Source organism: Callithrix jacchus, chromosome 4, assembly GCF_049354715.1.
Source record: "Callithrix jacchus isolate 240 chromosome 4, calJac240_pri, whole genome shotgun sequence".
NCBI lineage: Eukaryota > Metazoa > Chordata > Mammalia > Primates > Cebidae > Callithrix > Callithrix jacchus.
This window is the reverse complement of record NC_133505.1, coordinates 120,285,075-120,302,211: the sequence shown is the minus strand read 5'-3', so window position 1 is coordinate 120,302,211 and position 17,137 is coordinate 120,285,075. Positions and strand designations below refer to the sequence as shown.

Below are 17,137 nucleotides of genomic sequence, written 5' to 3'. Positions count from 1 at the left end.
AACAGAATCTTCCAAGTTGATTTTGAACTTGACAGAGCACAACTTAGAAGGTCAATTAACTTTACATTTAGGCCAGTGTTTCACTCCCCCTAATTTCTGTACCAACTACATCAGTCACCTGGGGTCTTGTAAAAAATACAGAGGAGGGGGTGGAGGGAGGGCAGGGGCCACCACAGTCTTCCTTTTTCTAAATCTCTTGGGGGTGAGGTTGAGGAAAATTGCTGCTTTAAGTATGAACACCTTCGGGATTTTGAAGTTAACCAGCAAATTTAAAGGGTACTTTTGGTAGTAACTCCAAATGGTTCCAGCATCAATACAGATTTTTTTTTTTTTAATGGGGGTATAAGAGAGAGCACGCATTTTGGGCGGGGTAATCGTAAATGATATAATTGGGATGGGTGCTATAATACAGGCTGTTAGCCTCTAGCCCTCACCTGCAAGGTGGCTGGCTTAAGGTAGGTGCTTGGTAAATGCAGATTTATTGAACACAGGAACACATGTATTCACAACTTTCAAGAGTTTCAAAAGTCTTTCTTTTAGCTCTCTGCTCCAATCTTCCAGTGTCTAGCCAGTAGCATCGCTGGTAGAGTGGAACAGCTAGGGTGTGTGGAGTTTTCAGAATGAGTTCAAACCTCTGGACATATCAGCAGTAAGAGCAAGCTCCTCAGTCTGCCTCCATCTCTAAAGGAGTACAATTACTACTTACCTCCTAGAGTTGTTGTGAGAGCCTTAAATGAGATTAAGTATTACAGATTATCAATGAAATATATTTTATATGCAAGTGCTTAGAACTGTACCTTATAAATGAGCTCCACAAACGCTTATTAATACCCGAGCGGTATCCTCTACCCTTAACATCTGTAATAGGTCCCCTTAATAGATCAGTACCTCATATCCATTACCAGCAATAAATAAATAAATAAATGAACAAATGACAAACGAGTAAACTGGGCTACCAGGCACTGGGGCTATAGGCAGCAGCCCAGCGGCCTCTTGGGCCTGGAAGGGTTGCGGGAGTGGGCTCTCCCCGCCGGGCTTGCGGCACGTGGTCGGCTTGGGCGGGAGCTTCGCGACAGTGGGGGAGGGGAGCAGCGTGGGACGCCGAGGAGGGGTCCGGACCGCCAAGGCTACGAGGCGCCGACTGCGCAGGCTCGGGGACAGCCGCAACCATTGCTCGCAGACCCGAGGGGGAGAACGTCCAACGGGTAGCACGCTCCCCAGATAATACTTGCGCAGCGAAAGCTTGTCGTCTTCTTCATTTTAAGGATGTATATGGCGCCACCGTGCGCAGGCTATTCACCCTGATAGGGCCTCTAATCCCGAGCCTGAGGCAGGTTCCTTCTCCAGCCGTGCCTCTTCCTCCCCCGTGGAGGTCGCAGTGGATGCGCCCACCTCCCTGCGGCCTCCGGAGGTGGTTTGGCGGCCCCCTCCCCTACCCAGCGTCGCGAGTTGGTGCCGCTGCCACCCCCCGCTCCGAGCTTTTGGCTCCTCAGCCGGGCGGTATCGATCTTTCCCGGCGCCCCCTCCTCTCCTCCCTCAGACCTGCCTTTCCCCGCGGGACTGCCGCCCCCACCTTTCCCTCAGCGCTTTCCTCTCCCGGCCGAGTCGCGGCGGCAGCAGCAGCAGCAGCAGCAGCAGGAGGAGGAGCCGGGAGACGGCGGTGGCCGGGGAGCCCATGGCGTACAGTCAAGGAGGCGGCAAAAAAAAAGTCTGCTACTACTACGACGGTGAGCAGCCGGGTCGGTGGCGGGGTGGGCACGCGGGTCCGAAACGCCGGGCTCCGCAGCCGCCGTCGCGAGTGGGTGCCGGGGCTGAGGGGTGGGAAGGAGGAGGGACCGACGTTTGGCCGCATCTTAACCCGTTCCCGGCCCGGCACGGTTAGCGCTAGACCCTTTTCCTCGCGCAGCCCCCGCGCCTCCTGCGGGCGGGAATCGCGGGGTCGCCCACCTTGTTTCCTGTCTCTTTCCCTTCGACCGTGCAGTCTGTATCCCCGAAGGTAGCCGCTGCGGGGACGGCGCCGGCCTACCCCGCCTTGGTAGTGGCGGCGGCGAAGGGACGGCCCATTCTCTCCCTTCTCCCGCCCACCATTCGTGGCAGCGCAGGTTTGGGGTGCCCTGCGTCGGCTTCCTACCTCCTCTGCCCGCCTTCCCCGAGGCAAAATTTCTACCCCGGCTCTGACTCTACACAAAGCCCCGCGGCCGCGAGAGCTCCGCCCCTCCGGTCCCCTTCCCCCTCCTCGCCTGCTCGCCTCCCCTCCCCTGCGTTCGGTCTGGCTGAGCGTCTTCTTCCTCGGCTTCCACCCTTTCCCCGGACCCCTCCTCCCGGGTGGGCTCTGGAGAGTAATTACTGAGGGTGGTGGCCCAAGTCCGGTTTGTGGCTTTATCACACCCATGTTTTGCGTGGGCTCCAATCCTCTCCTTTGTTCGCGGGGTCTTTTCTCCGGATTCAAATGGAAGGGCTTCACTTTCTCAGTAACAGCAATTCGGGTTTTCCAGTTTGAGACAGGTAGCCTTCGCAGGAAGTAAGAGGAGGTGGTAGGGAGATGTGGAACTGTTAAACTGCTTGTGTTGTACATCAGACTCGATGGGTCCTTGCTTGTGTTGTAGATCAGACTCGATGGGTCCTGGCTTGCCTCCGAGAGAGGTGGTTACCACCCACTTCTTTGTTGCTCTTTGTTCGATCAGGAAATATACCCTGCTGTGGGGATTTAGAGAGCTTTGGTATCTTGCGAAGGCTGTTCCTAGGTGGTGGGAATCCTGATGTGGGAAAACGTTGAGAAGTGCAAAAGTACTGAATACTCTAATGAGGTAAATTTGAGCTCACCGTGAATTATAAAAGTTAGATAATTTAAGCATTCTCTAATTTGGAGTATGAGGAGTAAAATTAAATCTCCGAATCCTGTTTCCTGTGCTCAATGGAGTAGTAACCTGTTTCACAGATTTCAGTCTTAGAAAATAGTTTCTAATAGGTTGCTCTTGAGAGAAGGGATTCCAAAATTTAACGGAGAGAACCTATCCTAGGCTCCTTGACCTGAAAATCCTGTCTGATTTGTATGAAGTAATACAAATTTTGGAAGGTGTTTTCTACATTTGGTGTATAAATCACAATGTCGTAGAGAGTTAAGACCCTAGAGTACCAGCTCAGAATCCACCTTTAATTTGAAAATGGCCCACTGTCTCTTTTTAGTTAACAAGGATTAATCTTTCAATGACTGTTATATAAAATAACCACCTGTATCATTTGGGGAAAATCTGAAATCTTAAGAATTAATCTAAGTGATCTGCGATAGCTAGGACAGAACAGCCCTGCTTTTAAAAAATTATTTTTCAGAGGACTAGATATATGTGTTATATAAATTGATTTGAAATTATGCCAATCGTGGAGGGGTGGAGTTGGAAATACATTTTAATTTCAACCTGATTTACATTGCATATTTTGGGTTATTCTTGCCCTTCATTCCCTGAACAAATTGGAAAGGGAATAACCCTGTGTATAAGTAAATTTGTAAAATCCTATTATTTCTAAAGTTTAGAGATTTATCCTCATCAGGGCTTGGAGTAAGAGGAAAGCTTTAACAGGTTAGGGAAAGTGGTACTCAGGTTCTTCTGGAAGCTATCAGTTGATGTTGGTAGTGATGGGCTCTGAGGAAGTAAGCTGTTTGTAACTTCTTGTCACCGCAATGGAACCCTGGAACCAGGAGGGTACACTTGAGTAGCAGTTTGTTAACGGCTGTCTGTCTAGTCCTGGGCCTATTTATGATAACCTTTGTTGAGGGAGTGGGAGCAGGCACTGTTCCCCGGGGAAGGATGTAGGGTGGAAATATTCGTGTTGTGATTGTGACTTAATATAATACTTGTAGCCCATTCACCTGCTTTACCTGATGGCCAGCAACCAAGTGAATACCTGATCGTTTGGAAATCTCTGGCAGGTTATTTTGTCTTTTGTCTGTGACTCTCACTTGTTTTTTAAAGTGGAGTTCTTAGTTACTTATATTTCACATATTCTTGGAATTTTTGTGGGAGGGACTTAAAATATTTTGCAGAGCTTTAAATTTCATAGGTATCATGCTAATTATTAATATGTGATAGCATGCTGACCTCATTCAAAAACTTAACGTTTTTATTACTGGAGAACACTGTTTTGTCAGCTTATAAACATAAGACTTGGCACGATAAAAACCCTAGAAGGAAATCTAGGCAAAACTATCCAGGACATAGGAGTAGGCAAGGACTTCATGAACAAAACACCAAAAGCATTGGCAACAAAAGCCAAAATAGACAAATGGGACCTAATGAAACTCCACAGCTTCTGCACGGCAAAAGAAAGAGTCACTAGAGTGGATCGGCAACCAACAGAATGGGAAAAAATTTTTGCAGTTTACCCATCTGACAAAGGGCTGATATCCAGAATTTACAAAGAACTCAAACAGATTTACAGGAAAAAAAAAAAACAAGCCCATTCAAAAGTGGGCAAAGGATATGAACAGACACTTTACGAAAGAAGACATATATGAGGCCAACAATCATATGAAAAAATGCTCATCGTCACTGGTCATCAGAGAGATGCAAATCAAAACCACATTGAGATACCATCTCACGCCAGTTAGAATGGCGATCATTAAAAAATCTGGAGACAACAGATGCTGGAGAGGATGTGGAGAAAAAGGAACACTTTTACACTGTTGGTGGGAGTGTAAATTAGTTCAACCATTGTGGAAGACAGTGTGACGATTCCTCAAGGCCTTAGAAATAGAAATTCCATTTGACCCAGCAATCCCATTACTGGGTATATATCCAAAAGACTATAAATCGTTCTACTATAAGGACACATGTACACGAATGTTCATTGCAGCACTGTTTACAATAGCAAAGACCTGGAATCAACCAAAATGCCCATTGATAATAGACTGGATTGGAAAAATGTGGCACATATACACCATGGAATATTATGCAGCAATCAAAAATGATGAGTTTGTGTCGTTTGTAGGGACATGGATGAATCTGGAGAACGTCATCCTCAGCAAACTGACACAAGAACAGAAAATGAAACACTGCATATTCTCACTCATAGGTGGGTGATGAAAAATGAGAACACATGGACACAGATGGGGAGTACTAAACACTGGGGTCTATTGGGGGGAAAAGGGGAGGGCCAGTGGGAGGGGGAGGTGGGGAGGGATAGCCTGGGGAGAAATGCCAAATGTGGGTGAAGGGGAGAAGGAAAGAAAAGCACACTGCCATGTGTGTTCCTACGCAACTGTCTTGCATGCTCTGCTCATGTACCCCAAAACCTAAAATCCAATAAAAAATTAAAAAAAAAAAAAAGTAGCAGTAGTAATTCTTTTTATTGAGAATAGAATGCAAGGAAAGGAGGCTCCCTACCAAAGATTTGTGTCTTTAAAGTATATAACTTGGAATGGGAATGGGTTATATCTGTAGTAATAGGGTCTGAATTGTCTGCTAGCGTATTTTAGATGGTTTTAACTTCTTAGTAAAGGAGGTAGAAGGAAGCAAGTGAGTGAAAAAGGAAAGGAGGAAGTCCTGTCTTTAGTCCTGGGGCCGTTAGGTGCACTGAGCCTCTTGGCCACACAGAATGTCTGCCATTGAGGCTGTATGCATCTTAATGAAGGAACTTATGAAGATCTATATATTGTTCTCTGCACACTTTATATAATCTTCAGGAAACCCTTTAGGTCACTGAAATTCTGGTCCCAAGGAAACCTTCAGATGTTGATGGATTAGGGTATCCTTAAAACTTCTTCTAAGTTAAGGAAAAAGTTAGCTACGTCTCTGACTGTAGCTATTGACCTATTCTTCCAAATTCCCAAAAACATACTTCTAAATCTTGTTCATTCTTTATACACTAGAAGATCATCAACAATCTGTAAAATGATACAGCTAATTAGGTGGTCACTAAGATCCCTTCTGGGCCTTAAAATGATGCGATTTTTCTCTGCTTAAATATAAATAGCAGCCAAGCTGTGTTAGGCTCTAGTTATAATACTCACATTTTTAATACTTATCTAGACATGTTTATACTTTGTTTTGAATTAATCTTGAGGCCAAACATATTTAGTTCCTGTTTTATGATGTATACAGTATAGTAGGGTTTATATACCTAATCTGTGTAACTATACACAGATTGCTCTGTGCTCTATTTTTTTCCTCCTCTGAGAGGGATGCATAATCAGATTTGGAGACAAGTGGTCCAGAACAAAACACGCAAAGACTGTATAAAGATCAAACTATATAAACATAAAAGTTGTCAAGATCAGGCCAGGCTTGGAGGCTCATGCCTGTAATCCCATCACTTTGAGAGGCCGAGGCAGGCAAATCACTTGAGGTCAGCAGTTTGAGAAGACAACATGGTGAAACCTCATCTCTACTAAAAATATGAAAATGAGCTGGGTACCAGTAATCTCAGCTACTTAGGAGGCTGAGGCAGGAGAATCGCTTGAACCCAGGAGGCAGAGATTGCAGTGAGCCGAGATAGTGCCATTGCATGCCAGTCTGGGCAACAAGAGCGAAACTCCATCTCAAAAAAAAAATGTCACCAAGATCATAACTCCCAACATACTCCTTCTTTAACAAATTATAGGAATTTTACTTGGCAGCCAGCAATTGTCAGATTTTGTTAGACTTGTATTAATGAGTGGTACCAAAGTCTTCCACTGAATAACTTTTAATACAACTGCATGGGTTCTTAGCTCTACTGTAAATATTTATTATCCATGAAATAGATTGGAGGCAAATCAGTGCTAATTACAGCAGCAGTTTATAAATACCAATAATACTAATTGTACAATAGAACATGACTAAATAAGACTGAAATTTACCTCTGCTTGACTTGTATTTCCCCAGAAATCATTTGCTTCTCATTTCTTTCAAATTTTACCTTATCAGAGAGGATTTCTCCTATTACCTAAATTCCTTGCTGCTTTATTTTTCTTCCTTTCAGTTGGACCATGTAACTTTTGTCTCTCTCCTCATTAGAATATAAAAGTTCATTAGTACAAACTGTTTTGTGTCGGTATCTTCACCAATTATATTTTAAAACATAGCTTTTTTAAATAAATTAGTGATGAGTAAATGATTAATTCTTTATATAATTTTTTTGAGAAGTAATTTCACGCTTGTTGCCCAAACTGGAGTTTGGTGGTGTGATCCCAGCTCACTGCAACCTTTGCTTTCCACCCCCAACCCACCCCAACCCCCGTTTAAGTGATTATTCTGCCTCAGTCTCCCAAGTAGCTGGGATTACAGGTGTGTGCCATCACACCCAGCTAATTTTTATATTTTTTTAGTAGAGTCCAGATTTTACAGTGTTGCCAGGCTGGTCTCAAACTCCTGACCTCAGTTGATCCACCCACCTCAGCCTCTCAAAGTGTTGGGATTATAGGTGTGAGCCACCTTGCCCGGCCAATTCCTTATTCTTACAGATAGAACACTTTCATATAACGTTCTAATTCTTAGAATTACTCTGAGCTACATTTAGGTAGGATGGGTAGCATTTTGTGTATTTAGATGAAATCAGATTGATAATTCTGCTTGGTGCAGTCTATCACTTTTCCTTTTCCACACTGACTCTAATTTTAATGTCCAAGGAGAGGTCAGCACTCGGAATCTTTTTCTTTGCTCCTTTTCATAGAGTTTTCTCTGCTGCCAAACAAAAACCCTTAACAGAAATTTTAATTGCTTCTGTTACAAATCCTTAAAGGAAAACACTTGGGATTGGAGAAGGCATCTCTTAGGGAATGTTAATAAATTCAAACTTGGAAGAATTCAAGTCTAAGGATTTTTTCTGTAATGGATAGTAAGCCTCATTCCTCTGTATTTCAGTAGCAGTCTGTTTTTTAAGTCTGTTCATTAAGTCAGCTTTGGGTTCAGTAATATCAATAGGCTTCAAGTTCCTACTGTGTGCCAGATAGACAAAAGATTGCTCAAGTCCTGAGAAAGAAATAAAAGACTGCAGGTATAAAGTAAGTTGGGGGATCTTTGATAGGGTAATCAGAAAAGGCGAGGCCTGAAGGAAAAGAATGGGCCAGCCTTAAAAAGAGTTTACTACCTAAGGTATTGCAAATAGGAAAACCAGATAGTTATTAATAGAACTTGGTGCACTCAATGGGAAGGAAGACGAGGAAAATGTAGAGTCACATGTTAGACAGTAAAAAGTGGGACCGCACAAAACTGTATAGTAAGAGATTTGACTTTACCTTACCCAGAGGTGGAAAGCCATTGAAAAGTTTTTCAAGTAGAGCGCATTCATTCTCTTAAAATAATTGGTAAGTAGTTGTAGAATATAGGCTGGAAGCAAGAATTGGTCCATATAAAATGTAATGGTTGCATTTTAGATAGAAATAGACACATTTAAGAGAGATTTGGGCCTCAAACCAATATAATTTTTGATGGAACTGGGGTGTGGTGGTAGAGAATAAGGGATGACTCCTAAGTTTCTTGATTGAGCACTTAGGTGGTGTGTGATACTACTCACTAAGATTGGGAATACTAATTAAGAGCTCTATTTTGAACATCTTATATTTGAGATCCTTACTGAATTCAAGTGAAAAGACTAAGAGTTAACCTCTGAGTTTATAATCCAGAGAGGAGATCCTAGACATAGAAATCTGGGATTTGTCAGTTTATAGCTGGTGAGACTACAGCATTGATAGACAACTGGTTCCAGGACTTACTCCCAAGAGAAGAGAATTCAGGGCAGAACTATTGTTCACTGGTGAACCCAAACACTTAAAACAGTACCTGCTTGGCCCATAGTAGGCTCTTGATTAAATGAATGAACTGAAAACCTTTGATCTTTAAGGATTGGTGGAGGAGTGGCCTTGAGATAGGAGTAAAATCCAAGAAAATGGTATTATGGAAGCCAAGACTCAGAATGTCTCAAGGAGGAGTGACCTTGTTGAAATAAGTGTTACTGTGTGTTAAAAATTGCTAGTGGGCTAAGTAGTCTGGAAGACAAAAATAATACAGTTTTATTTTTCCTTGAGTCTTTTTTTATAGTCAGCTTACCTTTGGGGCTAAAGGTACATTTCACAGTCCTGAAATCCAAAATGATCTGAAAAATGAAAAAAAATTTGGTAACTCATTTGGAATCAGAATCTTAACTTGAATCAATATGAGGCTATTTGTGATCTTTATTCCACTTACTGTGAATATTCACACATTTTTGCTGCAAAAATATTGTTTGATTATATCATGCTACTCAAACACTTTAGGCTATTGCATAATATATGGCAAGTATACCATATTATCTCTACAAATCTGAGAAAGTCTAAAATTTGAAACATCTAATTTCAAGGAATATGGATAAGAGATCGTGGACCTTAGTAGACACTTATATTCTGTTAGCTTCTTGAAGAGTGAGCAATTTGTAAAATTTTGCAGATAAATAATTCTTTATGGTAATTTCTTTGCATTGACAATTGAAGTTTGTTGTGTTCAAGAAACCACCTTGAGCTGTTTTCTCGATGTTTATTTCATTGGTAAAGTATTTTTATGTACAGGTTGAGTATCCTTTATCTGAATTCTTGGGACCAGAAGTATTTCAGATTTGGAAAGATTTTGCAGTATTTATAATTATTTACCAGTTAGCATCCCTATTTCAAAAAAATAAAGAATCTGACATGCTCCTGGTAGTATTTCCTTGACCTTTAAGTTGGTGCTCAAAAAAATTTAGATGTTGGAACATTTCGATTTCAAATGTTCAGATTAGGGATAATCAATCTGTATTTTAATGAAAATCAATAATATTTAAAATTCCCAAATTAATATATTGTTGACAGTTTAAATGATGAATAAAAATTATAGGATCTTAAAACTTCTTAGCCTTTTCACACTTTATGAAAAGGTGGATGCCTACAAGGTAGCCATCTAGAGAACTGAGATACAGAATTAAGTGGGAAAAAGTTGGAGATGGTTATAACTGAATATTTTGGAAGAATTCTTGATAAACCAAATAATTATCTGTTGGTTGGCTGCCCTGTAGACTTGTATCATTTAGGTTCTTTGTGTATTCTTTGTGGGACCGGGGTCCCTAAATTTCAACAGAGAAACTTGTTGAAAGCTATGCATATTCATATAAAATTTGAGGACCTTATTAGTAAAAAGTAAATTACTGTGATATATTAGGTACATAGTCTGTTGTGTTCATTTTAAGTTAACCAAGACCTTTAAACTATTTATAGTTCATATATTATCTTTTTTGTCAGCCTTTACCTTGCCTTTTACAGTGACTATAAGTGCTCTTGGCATTCCAAGTTGTTATTACTAAGAACATAAGCTGTGAGCTGCCCTACCAGAGTTTGAATCTAGCTCCTCCACTTGCTAGCTATGTAATTTAGGCAGAATTACCTGACTTGTCTATTTCTCATCCTTCTTCACTATTACACAATAGGAATAATGTAGTAATACCCACATGATAAGGGTATTGACAAGATTAGAAGATAATATATGTGAAGTACTTAGAATAGTGCCTTCTAGTAAGCACTCAACAAGTGTTAATTACTTTTTCATTTTTTTCAAACACACTTGCTCAGAAATTGCTACTGCAGTCTCCAGTTATTAGGGCCCGGGGCTTTCTGCTTGATTTTCAGTGTGCCCATAACTAGAGCATTTGATGTTATAATGTGGTAGATGTTAGAGACATTCATTTGGGTAATTCTTAAACAGAGGCAGATAGATGGAAGTTATTATGTAGTTTTGTGTCTTTTCCATTTTAGGTCACATTGGAAATTATTATGGACAGGGTCATCGCATGAAACCTCATAGAAACTGGATTTCTAGTGAAGACTAGAATTTTGTTATTTTTACTCTAATGATTTTTTTAGTAGTGATAACTAATAAATGCCTTCCCTTGTATTAATTACATGATGCTTTATAATACTAGTGGGTTTTCCATATTTAAGAATTTGATGAGACCAGGCTACTTTCAAGTAACTATATCCCTTGTATTGCCACGATGTAAGGTAGAGCTTTATGGCAGATTCTTTCTTAATAGGTAGTTTATTTTCTACATTCATAGCCTCTTAATTATGATTGCAGAGGAATGTTGCAAAGGGCCGTGGCCCTAGTTTGCTAAAGTCTATATATTTTTTCTTAGCCTTATTGCCACCTATGTTTATAAAAGTGGCTTTCTCTTTAAAAGACCTTGTGTAGAACAGAAAATCAAACACCCATGTTCTCACTCATAGGCGGGTGTTGAACAGTGAGAACACATGGACACAGGGAGGGGAGCACCACACACGGGTCTGTTGGGGGGAAATAGGGGAGGGACAGCCGGGGGATGGGAAGTTGGGGAGAGATAGCATGGGGAGAAATGCCAGATATAGGTGAAGGGGAGGAAGGCAGCAAATCACACTGCCACGTGTATACCTATGCAACAATCTTGCACATTCTTCACATGTACCCCAAAACCTAAAATGCAATAAAAATAAATAAGTAAATAAATAAATAAAAAGGTTCAAAACAAAGCAAAAAAGACCTTGTATATATGAATTGTTTTCAGAAGACAGCTGTGTTAAAAATGAAGTTAAGTAAAATTAGAAGTGTGATACCAGCAAAATCAAGTATTCATATTAGAAGCATGGATTTTGTAAAAGGTGATTATTTATCCTGGACTGTTATCAAATACGTGGGAGAGAGGACAAAAGTTTTTGGGTTCTTTCTTTCCATTAAATAAACAAGAAGTGTATTTAGGGAGGACTTTGGAAGATTTAGTGGATAAATGGCATTCTTTATTCTAGCTTTTCTTATAATATATAAGCTTAATGTTGAAATTACAGACTTCAAACCATTAAAATAGCTTGACTGTCCCGACCCTGTGGGGGATTACTTTCAAGATCCTTCACAGATACCAAAATTCATGGATGTTCCAAGTTCTTCAAATAAAATGGTACAGTATTTGTATATTAACTTATATATCCTCCCTTAAACTTGAAATCATCTCCAGATTACTCATAATACCTAATACAGTGCAAATGCAGTGTAAAATAGTTGTTACACTGTATGATTTAGGGGAAAATGACAGAGAAAAATGACAGCAAAAAGTCTATACGTGTTTACAACAGATGCCACTGTTTTTTAAAAATATTTTCAGTCTGCGGTTGGTTGAATTCACAGATAGAGAGGGTTGATTTTATATTTTTAAGAGACTTCTTGTTGTTCAGTATTGTAAGAAACATTGGAGCTTTACCTAAAATTATTAATTTTATTGAAATTTAGTTGATGAATATCTGATTTTGGTGTTACTTGCTGGTTTTTAAATAAAACATGTATAAATTTAAAGATATATATATTTACACCTATGTAAATTTAAAGATATTGTGATGTAAGATGCCATTTAAAAAGACAAGCTAGGAATTACAACTTTTTAGTCATAAAGAATGAGACAGTATTTTTATTGAAAAATGTCATGCTGTGTCTTTAAGGCACAAAACCTCATGTAGGACCTAAATTTCAGTTACCAAAACTTCCCTGATGGGCTGTAATACGGACACAGTTTGTTTTAACATGCAAAATGCCAATTATATGGGATTTCTGGAATGCTAGCAAATCATCCAAGAAGCTGTATTTGCTGGAAAAAAATTTTAAATCATACCAATAAAACTTATAGTGCTTACCTTAAGCATCTGAATTCGCCGAAGAATACTGAAAGCAGGCATCACTTAAAGGAACAGAAATATAAAAATTAGGGGTAACTAAAAATTAGAAAAGCTTGCTTTCCTTAATCCACAAATAAATGTAGTGTGTAATAAAGGCGTCATCATCTGTTAAAAGTGTGTGTAGTGTCCTGGTCATCTGATACAGTTGGAAAGTTGCGAAATAAACCTAAATTATTAAGGTTTTAAATAAATTTTATTAAGTGGTAAGTGCCTTTAATGATAGACATATAAATTCAAATAGTTAATGGAGAGTCTGTTTTTTGTATTGTTTAGTTTGTGTCTTTTCTATTTTAGGTGATATTGGAAATTATTATTATGGACAGGGTCATCCCATGAAGCCTCATAGAATCCGCATGACCCATAACTTGCTGTTAAATTATGGCTTATACAGAAAAATGGAAATATATGTGAGTATTCCTTTTGGTACCTGTTCAGCACTTATTTATTTATTTTTTTTAATTTAAGCCACTATGAAACTTTGTTATTCCCCTTCTGAAGGCATTCAGCAGATGAAAAGATGTGGAAGAAAACAAACTCCTTTTTTGTTTTATTCTTAAGAAATGATTAAGAATGAGAGCCATAGCCTCTTTTTTTTATTTTTCCTTTTAACAATTTTTAAAAGTTTCCTCTACCTTAGGCTTTCGTGTTTCTAGAGAACAACTCAGTATAGCATACTATTTTTGTTACAATAATTGTTAACTTGCCTATGCTGCTGAAAACAAACTCCTCTTTTTATTTTATTCTTAAGAGATGCATAAGAATGGGAGCTGTAGCTCTTTTTTCCCCCTATTCCTTTAAGCATTTAAAAAGATTCCCCTACTTTAGGCTTTCATGTTTCTGGAGAACAACTCAGTATAGCAACAGTCAGTATAGCATATTTATTTTTTTGGCCATAATTATTAATCTGCCTATGCTGCTGAAAAGAGTTGCCCTGGGGCTATTATGAAATAATTACACATAGAATTAATCCCACAGATATTTACAGGGCATGTAATAAATATAGAACACTGTTAGTGGCCAAGTATAGTACAGATAACACAAGTGCAACAGCTGCCTTAATGTTTTTGTAGATAAAAATGAGGGTATGTATAAACAAATACAGATACAACCATTAGCTATTTGGGGAGAAGAGAAATATTTAAAGCAATTAATAATGTTAGGCAATATATATGAATATGTGAATTATTTTCAGTCCCATGTAGACATTTAGAGAAGAGGGGAGGTTAGATAAGACTCAATCTGGAAGCTTTGTGGAAGACGTGTCATATATTAAATTGAGCTCTTTGGAACAAGGAAGATTAGGATAGAAAAAAAAGATGAGAGGTCATGAACAAAGATTTAGAATTGAAACTCTCTTTAGGAGGTCATTGATGAAGTCACTGGATGTTTTATCATGGAAAAGGAGAGAAAGTAGAGTTCGTGAACATATGGATTTGACTTTTTACTGGTTGACCTATTTTATTAAAATAAGGCGCAGTTAAATCATGGTTGATATGCCTGTCTAATGCTTTTAAAGGAATTTGAATTTGTTTTGGAATTGATTACTGTTCTCTAAAACACATGTATAAATTTGGATGCCAGGCGTGGTGGCTCTAGCCTGTAATCCCAGCACTTTGGGAGGCCGAGGCGGGTGGATCACGAGGTCGAGATCAAGACCATCCTGGTCAACGTGGTGAAACCCTGTCTTTACTAAAAATACAAAAAATCAGCTGGGCATGGTGGTGCTTGCCCATAAATCCCAGCTACTCAGGAGGCTGAGGCAGGAGAATTGCCTGAACCCAGGAGGCGGAGGTTGCAGTGAGCCGAGATCGCGCCATTGCACTCCAGCCTGGGTAACAAGAGCGAAGCTCCATCTCAAAACAAAAAAAAAAGTTTGGGTTAGTTTTGTATTATATATTTTGTTCTGGTAGATTTAGTTCTTTTGAGGAGACTGATAAGGGAATTTGTATATTTGTTTGATAATACTGATATAACCAGTTGTAATCCCACAGTTCTGACATTTATTTCTCTTCACAGAGACCCCATAAAGCCACTGCCGAAGAAATGACAAAATATCACAGTGATGAGTATATCAAATTTCTGCGGTCAATAAGACCAGATAACATGTCTGAGTATAGTAAGCAGATGCAGAGATGTACGTTTCTAAGTAAAAAGTATTTTCACGTTGATAAATGTAAATGAGTATTTTTAGGAGCTTAGAATGATCCAAATTTGTATATTTTTCCTGCTGGACTAATACATAACAATTATATACTGATTTGAAAAATCATTGTAACACTACTAAAGCTACTTAAGAAAAAAACAAACCTATCTGGAGTTTACTGGTTCATGAAACTGTTGTTTGGATATTCTTCTACTCTTAATTTGCTCCCGTGATATCTTTGGGTTAATACATATTGGTGGGGAGACCTCACTCCCTTACTCCCTTGGTTCATAAAAAAAGAGATTACACTTTGATTTGCCTGAGTTTGGCATATACCTCTTGTCTTCTCTTTGTGTACTTCAGTTAACCTGGACTGTAATACACATCTATTTTTTTTCTTTGTTGAGATATTAGTAAAGCTTTTGATTCCACATAGTGTTCTCTTGTGCAGGTTAAAAGTATTTTATTTTTAGAGATTGGTAACAAATTGGCCTGAAGGTAGAATGCAAAAGTAAACCTAAAATTATTGGAACAGTATCTTTTAAAACTTGATACTAAAGTTCATTCTCATTGGTGTTTGTATTGATTGATTAGTGGAGGTGCTAGGCATCTCATATTTACAACCTTGTACACATTTCTACCATAGATTATCTCGTTTGATTTGTTGTAGTGGTACAAGATAACTAGAACAGATATTATTTAATTATTATTTTTTTCCAATGAAGATTCTGACTTTGAAAAAGAGGCATGGGTAGCCCTTGGGCAAATGAAATAACAGGATTGAATTAAAACCTGCATAATAATTAGTTCTATTAAAGTTATGATTTTGGTTTGGCAAAGTGGCTCACGTCTAATCCCAGCACTTTAGGGGGATGAGGTGATGAGGCGAGAGGATTACCTGAGATCAGGAGTTCGAGACCAGCCTGGCCAACATGGTGAAACCCTGTCTCTGATAAAAAGAAATACAAAAAATTAGCTGGGTGTGGTGGTGTGTGCCTATAATCCCAGCTACTTAGGAGGCTGCTTGAAAATTGCTTGAACCCAGGCGGTGGAGGGTGCAGTAAGCTGAGATCGTGCCATTGCACTCCTACCTTGGCAACAGAGTGAGACCCTTGTCTCAAAAAAAAAAAAAAAAAAAATTATGATCCGTCTGAGCAGTAAGAAACTAAAATGTATTTCTTACAGTGCTTGTGACTTAAGGGTGTACAAAGATATTAATAAATAAAATAATAACCCTTGTTCTTGAAGAGGTTACAATTCGGGACATAGGGAAAGACTAAGAAAGGGTTACATACATCTACCATATCCCCTTCATTCTTTTAGTACTATGAAACTTAATGTGTCACGTTGTGGTGTTTATCTGTATACGCTTTTTCCTTGTTGTCTTTAGTATCCCTTCTATATTTTGGCTCCCATTAACCTACTTAATTCTTACTAACTTTGAAGATCAAGATTACCCATGGGCATAGGTAACCAGCTGTTAGATCTTTTTGGTTTAGAAACTTACTGACATGCATTTCAAAGTTACAGATAGATAATATGTGTAGTTAAGGAGTTGTAAAGAAAGTAAATCATAAAGCAATTGAAGTTACTTTTAGAATGTTAACTTCTTATTGCAATATTAAGGGGAAATGTCTAGAAAATTTAAGTATGTTTTAATTAAATAAGAACTGTTTTACTTAGACAGCTGTTGACTTCTTGTTAATAGACCAGAGATATTCCACAGATAATCCTGGTGGTCTTTCACAGAAAACACTTTACCTTGGCTAAAACAATAAATATATTTTAAAGTTGTAAACATACATTATGAAGTATGTGTTTGATAATCGCATCAAGCAAAAAAAGTATTGGTAGGAGATAGTTTTTGTGAGAAAAGGCTTTCATTAATTTGCAGAGTAGGTTGAAATTAATGAAATCCATCTTCCACAGTTAATGTTGGAGAAGATTGTCCTGTGTTTGATGGACTCTTTGAGTTTTGTCAGCTCTCAACTGGTGGTTCAGTTGGTAAGTGCTACTGCAATCAGATTTAAAAGTTGAACTAAATTTGGTGCGTATCTTTCGGGTTATTTGTATAAAGCAGAAATTTTAATGATTGTGAATTTTGATAACAAAAGGAAATCAGTATGTTTTTAGTAAAGTACAATTTACTTTCAAACCTCTGTGTTTTGTGATTGTGACTTACTTTTTTACCTTTCATTTTTAGAGACTTCTTTCATCCCCTTGTCTTCTAGCTACCATTGTTATTACCACTTTCCACATATACCATTATTTAATCTTAGGTCACAGCTCTGGTAGAATAATTTTCTAAGGAGAAACTGCTC

General features: G+C 38.9%; 1 protein-coding gene across 1 annotated transcript in view; it reads left to right on the top strand.

Moving 5' to 3' along the window:
• Window positions 1-1,248: 1,248 nt before the first annotated feature.
• HDAC2 (histone deacetylase 2) overlaps window positions 1,249-17,137 on the top strand; it is a 31,723-nt gene continuing 15,834 nt past the window's right edge. The window contains 5 exon segments of the mRNA XM_008994937.5: window positions 1,249-1,439; window positions 1,442-1,727; window positions 12,968-13,080; window positions 14,690-14,807; window positions 16,746-16,820. Coding sequence (XP_008993185.4) covers window positions 1,383-1,439; window positions 1,442-1,727; window positions 12,968-13,080; window positions 14,690-14,807; window positions 16,746-16,820 — 649 coding nt within the window. The 5' untranslated portion in view covers window positions 1,249-1,382.